Source organism: Caenorhabditis remanei, chromosome II, assembly GCF_010183535.1.
Source record: "Caenorhabditis remanei strain PX506 chromosome II, whole genome shotgun sequence".
In the NCBI taxonomy this organism is placed as follows: Eukaryota; Metazoa; Nematoda; class Chromadorea; order Rhabditida; family Rhabditidae; genus Caenorhabditis; species Caenorhabditis remanei.
In genome coordinates, this window is record NC_071329.1 from 7,950,984 (window position 1) to 7,963,617 (window position 12,634).

The window sequence follows — 12,634 nt, forward strand, 5'->3', positions numbered from 1 at the left end:
TCACTTTGAATTTGAAAAATATATATGTTAGGAAACGTGGCAATGTTTTTTGTGTGGTGGTTGGGAGACAGGAAAATGGAAAAATTGGGTGCTAGAATAAAGCCAAAATCAATGAACGAGAATTCTAGAAAACAAGAAATGAAATGAATGAAATGCACATAGAACTGCAAGATAAAAAAGTTGATTTCTTAGAGAATTCAACTTCTTTTTCCGCACAAATTGTACTAGAGAAAAGAGAACAATTGAAGAGAGTTTCTTGATTTGAATAAAACATAGAAAAATAGACAAAAAAAAGAAGGGAAAACGAAGATCTTATTCCAATTGGAAAAGTTGGGCTTGGCCCCAAAAATGAATATTTTTTGGAATAGAAGAAGTTAGAAAACAGGTTAGTAGGAATGATTTTTCATATTATTTATCAGTGACTGCGGATTGAATGCACCTCCTTGACTTGACGATGAGGCGGCTGATGATGATGACGTAGATGAAGGCGTCGAGGAGACGACGGCGGATCCAGTAGCAGTGACGACGGCGGTGGCAGATGAGGCGCCGTTGTAACGTTGGATGTTTTCAAGTGGAGTTATCATGTTGAATCTGGAAACTATAGGTTTATGATAAGATTTGCACAGTAATGGGTCGGGATTTGTTTTTTTTTTTCATTTTTTCAGCAGCTCTATTTTGAGATTGTGGAATCGTGGCAGGAATAGTCAGAAGATTTTAAAAGTTGTTGTTTAATGGAAGAATGAACTATTTGCTAACTCGCTTGTCAATTTCTCCTTAGAAGGTTAAACCTGTTTGAAATGAAAAGAGCTCAAGATAGTGTCGAGCTGTAGACCATGTTCACCTCTCTAAATAAGACCCGCGCATGAAATCTGTCAACTACAAAAATTAAGATCTAGATTTGTACTCTGGTACAGGCGCTCAAACGTTAAATTTTTATGTGAAAACTGCAATTCTGAATTGCCTTATCTCCGACATCTCACTAAACAAAAAGCCAACCCCGGAGTCCTCTCTCCATTCTTCGTACTCGTTGGATATTCCGACAGATATCGATTGTTTCGAATATTGAACAACTGACTGAATGCACTATTCTGGAATGCTGGATTGTAGGGTGTGCTCTGTGAGCCGATCATCGAGTTGGCAGCGAATTGATCTGTAAGCGAACCTATATTGGATTGAGATTATATTCAGTCATTAGTCGAGAACTTACTGATATTGAAGCTTGACGCATCATGAGCATTATCTCCCATTCCTTGCATTGGATTCCATGAGAGAAGCGATGGATCGAATGGATCAGCAGGGACTACTTCGTTTCTGAAAACTCAAGTTAAAAAAAATATTTTCTTCTGTCCGTTACAAAAACAAACCCAAAGTTATTGGTCTTCGATCTATCTGCATGTTTCGTCATATGCTTTTGCAGGTAGGTCTGTTGAGTGTACGACTTTCCGCAAAATGGGCAAATGTGAATCTTAAGACGCTTAATACATGATTAGATTGAGACACTTTTGGACACACATTCAATTTTCAACTTACCTTCAAATGCTTGGATTCTTTATGCTTTGGAATATGGTCAAGAAGACTTTGTTCATCAGTAAAACACTTGTAACAACTGTTGCATTTGAATGGTTTGTCTGATTGATGACATCGAGAATGGGATTGGAGATTGCTGAGTTGAGAGAAGGCTTTGTCGCATCCAGTGAATTTGCACTGAAAATTAAAATATTGAGTTTCTGGACTATCTATTGGTGTCACAAACCTTATAAGGCTTCTCTCCAGTATGTGTCCGAATATGTTGTTGAAGATGTGATAACTGAGTAAACTTCTTTCCACAATAATTGCACGGGCCGAATGGCTTGATTCCTAGATGGATACGCATGTGCTGCGAGAGGTATGACGAGTTGGCGAACGCCTGGAAAGTTGGGAAAATTTAGAGATGGTTGTGAAGAAGACATTGTAGATTACCTTAACGCACTGTGTGCATTTGTAAGGTTTCGCTTCTCGCATCTGCATCTGTTGCTGAAGCACCCCCACGTCTGGCTTTTGTTCGAACTGAAAAATGAGAGGATTAGGGGATGAATGTAGATGTAGTTGGGAGTTTAGAATACTTTTAATGTTGAACTAATGAATGAGTTGTTTCAGAGTGACATTATAATCTTCAGTTACAGTAATTCATGATTCAGTTCAGACCATGGGAAAGGGTCGATGTCTCCAATCTAGAAAAACTCACTAGTCAGTCTAACCGTACCAAATTTAATTCCACAACCCTCCTAAACCTTCCCTTTTTACTGGACCACTTCAATCAGTTCAACTCGATCAAAATTCATTTCATGTTTTGATCGGACGACAGAAAGAGAGAAAAAAGAGAAAGAAAGGGGGTTTAAGATCAAATTTCTGTAGAGATAGAGAGAGGAAAACGAGAGAGAAAGAGTCTTTGTGTGTGCGCAAAAAAGTAAATATATTTGAAAAATGGTGTACTTATAACAAGGAACACTTTCTCTCCTACGGTTTTCATTTCGTTCATCTGCATTCATCATCAAAAAACATTTGAAACGTAGGAAGAAGAAGTGGATGGGGCGTGGATTAATCCAAATCTTCTCTTCGGATCCCAGAAAAAAGTTTTTGATTGGCGGTAGCCTTTAAGAGGGAGTCGATTAGGCAAAACGGTCGAAAATTGATTTATTTTTTGGTTTTTCTTCATCCAGAGTGTTTTTGGAATGAAGGGAAAGTGTGATTTATTGAAGAAATATGGGAAAGAGAGGGAAAGAGATGAAAAGGGGAGGAGGAGAATGATGAACTGTTTTACTTTTTGGAATAATATGAAATGAAATGAGAAGGAAAGAACAAAGTTTTGGTTTCATTGTAGGATACGGTAGATCATGGGAAGGTTATTAAGAGTGGTAATGATCTAATGAAATAAACTTAAATATTTTCACATCAAAAGTTTTTTTGGAAAAATATTATATGAAATTAGGTCTCCTAAAATCAGAAAATTAAGGACAAATTTCCAAAAATACATAATTAAAGATAACCAACAAAGTTAAATTTCGCAGTTACAAAATTTCTAGTCTAGTTTTAAAACTGGCTCCGAGATAGTCATTCTAAGACAAAACAAACTTGAGAAAAAGCACTTGAACAGTTGAAACAAATTCTCAAATAGACAGGTTTCACAAGAAATGAATCACTGAAAATTTTGAAACAGTTCAAGATCGAAAAATGACTAACCACGTTCTGATCAAACTAGAATCGTCAGTCTTTTAGAAAAAATAATACTAAAGCAGACAGAAGAAGAAAAGAAAAGACACAGATGAAATATTTTGAACCCGATTGGCTCGTTCCCACTTGCTCTCTGTCTGCCCTCTTTTCCCCCATTTCAATTTCTTTTTGACCGCTCCGGTTGAGACCTTTTTCTTTTCTCCACACCGTATTTTTTGTTCTCTTTTTGCTGTCTCCTTCCCAACCACTACCGGCGACTTTTGCCCAAACAACTTCGCAACATGTGTTGTGTCTTGACACACAAAAACGGACGGTCTCAATTTCAAACAAGTGCATCGGAGAGGTATTCAATATACATACATCCCAAAAAGACCCGTAACTAGGATCTAGTTGGGATCAAGTTTTGCAAAAAGGGGAAGAGGTTCATAGAGCTCAGATTAGGTTGGAAGGGATCTATGAAAAGTTGGATAAATCTCGAAAATTAAGGGAGAGAGAGAGGGGAAACAGACAGTTTAGGCTATGAGTTAAGAGAGCACAGAGAGGAAGACTGTCTAGCTTCTCTACACTCTTTTCAATAAGAGATTTCAGTTTTTCAAAACATATATTTGAGACTAGGAGATTTAGAGATGCAGAGAGACTGACTTCTCCGCTTTTCTTTTTTCTTCTACTTCTCCAAAAAACTGTTCTAGAAAAAAAGAAGGTAACCATGTGCAACGACGAAAAAAAACTATCAGACTGTCGAGCCCTCCCAGAGCTCTTTTTCTCTTTCTTTTTCTCTTTTCCTTCGAATTTTTGGTTGGTGTGAAAGTGCAATGCGACAGTGTCTCTAGTGCAAACTCTCTTTCTCTGATTTCGTTCTCTAACTAGCTCCAACTTAAAATGCGGGCTGATCAATCGATCGATATTTCCATATACACACAGCCGTTTTCTTTGCAATCCTCAATCAGTGGAAATAGTGTAGGAGACGAAGAGGCGCAGAGATAAAGAGTGTTCGGAGTGAGTCTCTTGTTAGTTTTGTTCGGTTTCACTCGTCTCCCTCTTCCTGAGTGTTCCACATTTTTCTCGTCGTTAGCAGTTTTCGAAAGTTGCTAGACTATCAATATATGTTTCGAATTTCAGAATTTCAGAAACTCATTAAAGTCCCAAATTAGATCAAAGATAGATTCACATGAATATAGATGTTTTGGAAATCATTGAATAGGTTTGAGGTCTTTGTCAGTTGAAACTTCTATTTTTGAATATAATCAGTATCAAGAATCCTAGATTAAAACATAATCGAGCAGTAAGCAAAATTAGGTGAACGATTTAGTAGCTAATTTTTTTCTGAATTCCGTTATTCAAAAAAGATTTCATAATCATCTCCAAATCTCTCAAAGTTTCAAAAAATGTGGGCGGAGCCTGACGCAACTCTTATTCATAGACAAAAAACAGATACCGATCAAATTACACATCGAGAGAAGACGAAGATTTCAAGGGAACTCTTCTTAAAGGACACATAGATAGGTGGATACTGTAGTTTTTCGGGCGGTTGGTAGTAGAAAAAGATGATGAGAGAAAAATGGAAAATGAATTAAAAAAGTTAAAGAGAGGGCAAATCGAAATAGAGGACGACACTTTGAAACTCCTCGAGGAGGAGGATGGGAAAGATCAAAAACGGTAGATTGAGATGGGTACGGTAGGCTTGACCTAGAGCTCCGGAATAGAGATTCAATAATTGATCATAATTAGAGAAAAGACTTCAAAATTATCAATTAAAAATAGTTTCAAGTTAGATCAGAAACAGACTAGAACTTGGAAGAAAATTGTTAGAAGCTTCAAAAGATAGGCGATCGAAAGACTAGAAATAGTCAAAACTTGTAAACAGAATGAGACTCTATTGAGTCAATTCAATTTCAAACAAAGTCATAAATTCAAAATCTTGGAGTATTTTCAGGTCAGAAAAAGCTGGGCTATCCTAATCCTTCTCTCGAACTAGGCTTCAAAAATCAAGAATCAACAAGAAGACAGAACACAAAAAAGTTCTCCATCTTTAAAGAAACCAATCATAAATACAAAACCTTAAAGTTTAAAAAGAAAGAATATTTAAAAAAGGAACAGTTTTTTCATCGAAAAGAGGGAGAAGAATAGGAGAAAAAGGGAACGGTTGTTGACATTTTGGGGTGTCATCTCGCACTCTTCACTAAAAAAAGAAGCGAGTTTGTGTGCACTTTTTACGAACGAAAAGCCTCCATTTTTTCTGTGTTTTAGTTTATTGATTGTTGATGATTTAAAGGACGACTCTGACCATTTGGCTTAATGGGAGTGCCAACGTTGCTCTACTGGTAATTAAGGAAATTTCAGGATTTGAATAACAGAGGGTCAACGAATGAGCCTTGTTACAGTCAAATAAGAAAACACTAGAATAAGTGAAACCCTTAAAATGTCGAAAATTGTTCAAAAATTGTCACTAGAGCGCATTTCCTCCCTCACACCGTAGGAACTGATTGATGATGATTTGATTAGAAGCCACCCATTAAGTATGTGATAAAGTGGGTAATTAAATGAAATAATTGGTAAAAGTATAGAAAAAATCAAGACGAATAGCTTATGAAAAAACTGAAACGAATCGGATAGTCTAGAGTGTTCAAAATGTTGCAAAATGGGAAAAATGTGATTACAAAATACCAAACAATATTGTTATCAGAAGCTTGTTATCTAATCAAAGACAATGAAACAAAGTTGGGCTCTTGGAGCTTTTAAGTAGATTTTTTCTTTCTCTCCAAAGTAAAGATTACTGTACTTAATTGAAATTTCATAAAACGATATACTCAGCACTAAAAACCCAAGTAAAATGTCCATTTTTTCAGGTGGTTGTCCTCTAAAAAGGGTCGTGTAAAGAAAACCGAAACGTAATCTCAAAGGGAGGCATCTTTAGGTAAGAAAAAGCCAAAAAAGTGTCTTTCTCTGTGTATTCTTCACCTTGGAATACTCTTGACCAATCGAAAAACGCGCTACCGTAATCCACCAGACCGCCCGTTTTTCTTCCCTTCTGTCTGCCTATTTCTTCTCCGGTCTATTGCACACACCGGTTTGGAATGAAGAAGGAAAAGTTGGAGGAAGAGAGAGAGAGATGGAAAAGGAGTGGAACATTTCAAGGAGAAGAGACATGGATTACTGTAGATGGAAAAATGGAAACATTTTGACAGAAGAAAATGAATAAATAAGAGAAGATGGAACTGGTTGGAATAATGGAAAAAGAAATGACAGGTGGGTTTTGGGCAGATATTTTATGGGTTATTCAGATACAAAATGTTCAGAATGAGAGATGACAAATGAAGGGGGACGATAAATAATGTGACAGTTGATACATACATATCTAGGTTACTGTATCTATAACTGGGTTATGGTATATCAAATTTGGGGTACGGTAACTAGACTTGGATTACTGTAGCTGATGATATTTTTGAGTTGGCTCAGATAACTATCAGATATCAGAACCATACTCTCACTCACCATTACCTTTTTCAGATCAATACCATGATCGCCGAGAAGCTCATCAAGTAAATTCAAATTTTCAGAGTTTTCCATGGTTTTAGAAATATCCGAAAACCCAAAAATCGATGGTAATACCAGTGAGAATAAGAAAGAATTCGCGTTTCGAACTGTTTTCTTTTTTCTCTTTCTCCCTATTCTCGGTAGTCGTAAAGACCAGAAAAAACGATATTATGGGGCACCCGGTTCGGGAATTTCTGGGGTCGATGTGGAGACAGACACTCGGTTTTTTCTGATTTTTCAGTTCAGACAAAAAGAGGAAACGAACTGGTTTTGATGGGTCCGACAGGTAGGCGGAAGACTGAAATGAATGGAAAATGTGTAGAGTGCTGGAGTTTCAGATATAGGTGTCTAGAAGATTTTGGAATCAGGAGTTGTAATCGAAAGAGTCAAAGTTTGGATTGGTAGAGCACATGGTATAGCTTGAACAATATTGACAAACCATATAGTTAGAGAGGGACAAAGTTCAAAAGAGCTAGATTGTTCTGGAATGTGTCTAGAGGGGTTACGGTAAGGAAGAAACTGCCGAAGATGGAAAACGGAGTGTCTAGGTATATTAGAAATAGTTCTCAATATTTTAGATCAATCTGGAACATTGGTTATATCAACTCGAGATCTTTCACATTATTGTTAGCAGCTTATAAGTTATTTATTGATGGTGATCTACAGAAACACTCACTGGATACTATATTTTAGGCTTACTTCGAAAAAGAATGAACATTTTAATTTTTCAGCGAATTTCAGGAACTCAAAGTTTTCAGATCTAATGAATATCTAGTGTTACAGTACCCTTAACACTTTTATGGCTTACAACTAATAACTTATAATAACCTCTTACCTGTATTTCTTCTTCATCCTAAAAGTTTTCATCGTCTTCTGTTAAAAGTGTCACCACCTTAGAGGACAATATAGTCTCTCGACTGACCAACATCTGTTCAGAAGTTTTTTTCAATCGTTTTGGGTCATCACCCCCAGTCCATCCACACTTTTTCTACTCTCAGTGTTTTTTGTGCCTCTTTCTCCCCTTTTCACTCCCTCAAATTAGGTCATTCTTCCACTTTTTTGTTGCTGACTGATCCGTGTTCCGTATTAGATACGGACGAAGACGTAAAAAACTTCTGCGCCGCACTTTTCCCTTTTTCCTCAAAAAGGACACGGAAGGAGGAGTAGAAGAAGATTGTAAAAGTGACAGTTTTCTGTGTGTATGTCTTCTCTTTCCTTCAACATATACATGTTCTTCTAACTCTTTTTTTTCGAAACGCTCGTTCGTTTTCAAGGCCGCCCATCGCCACTGGAAACCCAAGAGAAAAAATGGCTGCTGGCGAGGGAAGTGCGCGCCCAAATTGCTGAATGACCTAAAAAGGAGCGAAAAGTGCGTGTTTCTTATTCTTCTTTCGAGAGAGATGCGCCATTAAAAAAATGTCTGCGGGAGGACATGGAAGAAGAAGTGAGTGCAAAAGTACATTAGGGGGGTGTGAACTTAACTAGAGGAACGTTCCCGTTCAGGGATGAGACTAAATCATGGAATGAGTTGACTTATTCTGGTTGCTTATTATAGCTCAGCTCGAGAAGAGAAAGTAATGTCAATGATATTGAAGTCATCAGAATCCTTGAGAACAGTTTGGAAGAGCAGCCTTGGAAAGATAGACAAACAGTTGAACGGATAAATCGATTTAAAAGATCAAAGACCTTCAAAACTATCACTGAAATATCTACAGTATCCTTCATGCTTTTTGACTTTTCGAAAATTTCGTGAAAGCTGTACCGACTTGAAAATCCACTCCGGAAATTTAACAGTTGTGTCCATCAAACAGTTAGCAAGTTCAATTTGACAGAACTTTAATTATTTCATAAAAATTCGAGACTTGATAGCCAATTACAAAGAAGTTACAACTTTAACTAGATTACAAACATGTAGATACCGTAATCACCCTCCCGACTTTGCAGTCATTCACCAAACAAAATACCATCCTAATCTAGAAAAAATCTTCACATGAAACCGTGGAAAGTTATCCGAAAAAAGTGAGAAAGTGATTGAAATGGGAGTGACCTAGTAAATGTGCAACACCCTTCTTTCCCTTTTCACTTCGAAACAAAGGACCCGCTGTCCGGAATCCGCCCCTCAACTGTTTTTATAGGAAGAGGAAAGTGACAAATGAGATGGGATGGCCGGATGGAACGGACAGAATCATTGTGTGGTCACTGGGAAAATAATGATTGTTCGTTCTGGAGTTAGGTGAAATGGAGGGACAACTTTTGAATGGAATGCAACATTGAGGAATGTGGGAAGAAGAGGATTTCGAAAGGGAGAATCATTTTAAACTAGAAGAATTCTGAAGCTCGTCAAAACTAGTGATTCCTGAAATGCTTGAATCTATTTCTTGGTTTCCGTAGTTGATAGATTCCAAGTAGCTCTCTCAGCTTTTAAGATAGATATCGTTATAGATAAATGAGAAGTGGGGATCTTTTTTGTCAAGCTCACAATTTCGAACCATTTCAAAAATGGAGATTGATGTTCGATCTACAAAACAAGAGAAAAATCAGAGAAAGTAAGACATAACTCTGGTTTCCAAATCGTTCCAAAAAACCAATCAATATTAAAAATCTAAAATTCCTAGACTCTGGTTGCAAAAAACGGCTGGCGACTCGAAACCGAAACGTGGGGCGGACGGGAATGGAGCACACATACAAACATCTGCGTTTCTCACTCTCTTCTTTCAACCATTTCGTGTTCCTTTTCACTAGGTCAACATTAAAATACTACGTTGCGCACTAAAATGGAGCTCATTCAATTGTCCCAACTGAGGAATATAACTATTTGGTTGGAATTCTCCGAGATGCAACTTCTGAATTTCGAGAGATTCGAGTTTTCTCATTTCCAGATTTGATCTATGTACCCTTTCTGTTCCTCTGACGCGCGCAACAAAGCAGTTGATGATGGGTGATGGCTCTCGAGAAAAAACAACAGTCTCTGTTTCTATTTGTTTCCTTTTTCCCCCTCCCAATACCATTTTTCTTGCAAAAAAGAAAAGAAAAGAAGGAGGAAAACTGAACAGACGGACAAGAAAAGAGCACACACACTGGAGGAAAAAACGGCGCCGAATTTCGGGCGGTTCGGTTTTGCTGCAAAAGGGTTGAATGCTGATGGATGGACGATCGAAAAGTGCACACTGAGACCATATGAGACCGGATAAAAAATAGGGAAAAGGGGAGGAAAGGAACACTGATAAAAAGTTTTGATATCGCAACGGCAGCTTCGCGTAGTGTAGGTGGTGGTGATTGAGCTTGATCAGGGGAAGGAAGGATCGGAACTTTTTGGTCTTTTTGAACTTATTGAGTACATCTAGGAAAACGAACTAGTCCAACTAGTTGTAGAAATTAGGTAAGAGTTATTTCTAGGTCTGTATGCTAGTTTTGAATTATTGATACAGCGAAGTAGACTCAACTCCTGAACCTGTACCTTCATAAGTACAAAATCTAGTAAAAACCTTATTTCGGAGTTTTCAAAAAAGTACGAAACGTTCGTAGAAAAACAGGAAAATGTTCCATTGACTCAATTTTTCCTCGAGTTCCCCCAATGCATTTCTAACTAGATTTCCCATTTTATTGTTTCTCTATTTCTCAATTATATTCTCTTATTCAAACAAACCTGTGGATATCTTCCGAATTGAGAGAACATGTGATGCGGCAGTAAGGAGTTTTGATGGAAGTTCAGAAGATCCGCTGAAATTTAAATAGAGTTATCGGGTGGGTGAGGGTGATGTTAGAGAAGGAAACGGACATGTTCTTGATGGGAAAATTTGACTTTTCTGACATGAAAGAGGACGGGTTGGGACAGTAGGTCAGGTGGGATGGGGGGCTTTTTGAATTTACGGTCAAAGTCGAATCCATCGAATTGAAATGGAAAAAATTCCGAGTTCCACGGGAAATCAGGAGACAAGAAGAATTCTATTTTGAAATAAAGTAGTTTTTAGGTCACAGTTTTTAGGTCTCCGTTCGGCTCATCTCCCAAAAGTTCAAACTCTGGAAAACCCCAGAATCTCCTTTACTAACCTTGATTAAAATGAGGAAACGGGTTGGCTGAAGAAGCAGAAGTCGCCGAATCAACCGAGTGTTGAGACAACGCCATATTGAGATTAGTGATTGAATGATGAGCTGGAGTGGATCCAGTTGAACCAGTGACGTTATCCGAGTTTGCACCGTCCGTCGAATCAGTTCCATCCGTTGAACGACTCGACGATCTCACTGAAACTACAATTGTTGGTGAAATCGAAGGTGGCTCGAGTGTTGTCTCACGATTAGTTCCCACTCCGAAATGGGCCGACGATCCAGATCCAGATCCAGCAGTTCCGCCGATTCCCGAATCGACAGGAGAGTTAAATGCCGAGTCGAGAACAGTTTGGTCCATTGTATAGAACACGTTTGGCTCCTGAGTGAACTGAAATTTCAGAGTTTCTGTTTTGATCGAACCATTATGGCGATAAGCAAAATGGCTCTGAATGAATTAGGATTTCCTATTCTACGTACCTGATCCCAAAACTGTGAAAACGTTAGAGCAGGGAAGGAATCCGACCACATAACTAGATAAGTTTTTCTCAGAATGAATAAAAACTCAGTTAATGAAGTGGGTGGGATTAGAAAAAGTGATCATCTACAGTAACCTGGGCAGGTGGTCCTATGTTTCTTTTTTGTTGTTATTGCATCGCCAACTTTTTTCTGGGCGTTTCATAACAAACTACACCTGCGTCAGGGACAAGGTAGGTGGTCATGAGAAAGTGAATGAGAAATTATTGTGTTCAGGTTGATGGGAAGAATAGGGATCTGCTGGCGTGCCGTCCCCGCTTTCGGCATTTCAGCTTTATTCAGATAGTGGTTAGTCTTGAAATTGAGACACTATTCTACATGAACGAATGATAGAGCTTCTAATAACTCAATAATTTCTTTTGAAGTCTGCCGACAATCCAAATAAAACAAAAAGTACAAAAAGAAAAGAAAGAACAGAAATATCTTTTCTTGCCCTTTTTCCCTTTTTTACTACTCACTTTCCATTTCTTTTACTATACTTGAACACGTGCACACCACCTGCTAATGTTCGAATTTCATTTGAATCCCTTTTGTTACGATGAGTCGTCATACTCTCGTTTTGTAGGTTGGAAACACATAAATATGGAAAAGTACAATAGTAAGCAGACACAGCTGCGTTTTTCAAAGAATGAGTGATTGGTGAGAAATTTAGGTTTTAATGGTACCGAACAAGAAATAGAGCAACAGTTGGGTAGGAGGTACTGTCTAGATGTCTGCATCTGCATGGGCAACTTCATCAGTTAAAGAATAATTTAAAAGTAGACTTTCAGTAAATCGAAAATTGCAAGATTTCTGAATCTGCTCAGAGATGTTAGTTAATGAGACAGTAAGGAAGTAAATCATAAAACATTTTAGTTCAATTCTAGGGATTCAACACCTTTGGAGCACTTTAGAAATCTTCATGACGTGATTTTTCTATTAATTTCATTCTGATCAAAAGTTTAAACTCCAATCAAGATATCTACCGAACCTAGTTGATTATTTCGTTTGCAAAGATATCTATTTGTGTGTATGTTTGTCCTTCCATCATTACATTATTCTCTCGACGTCTCAACATTCCACAATACCTGAATGACGCCAAGAAGTCTAGAACGCTTGTTGACAAATGGATAACTAGATATCAGGTTTCGTCTCTTTTAATGATCTGTCGATTTTTCAATTTGCCACTTCTCTTCTACACAATCTGATGAAAATCAGTCCCAACTTTTATTGTTCCAATATGAATTTCAAAATTCCTTACTCTCCCAACCAACCTTTATCACATCATCACTCTCTCAACTCCAACACAGAACGATCGTAAAAGCCACAG

At 37.8% G+C, this 12,634-nt stretch overlaps 1 protein-coding gene across 1 annotated transcript; it reads right to left on the reverse strand.

Annotated features, from left to right (window-relative positions):
• Nucleotides 1-386: 386 nt before the first annotated feature.
• GCK72_005223 (uncharacterized protein) lies at nucleotides 387-11,319 on the reverse strand (the record flags this gene model as incomplete). The annotated part of the gene is made up of 10 exons (XM_053725091.1): nucleotides 387-591; nucleotides 997-1,162; nucleotides 1,208-1,311; nucleotides 1,365-1,474; nucleotides 1,531-1,704; nucleotides 1,754-1,906; nucleotides 1,960-2,046; nucleotides 10,391-10,464; nucleotides 10,795-11,179; nucleotides 11,269-11,319. 10 exons carry the CDS (start codon nucleotides 11,317-11,319, stop codon nucleotides 387-389), a joined length of 1,509 nt encoding a protein of 502 aa, XP_053589285.1.
• Nucleotides 11,320-12,634: the final 1,315 nt, after the last annotated feature.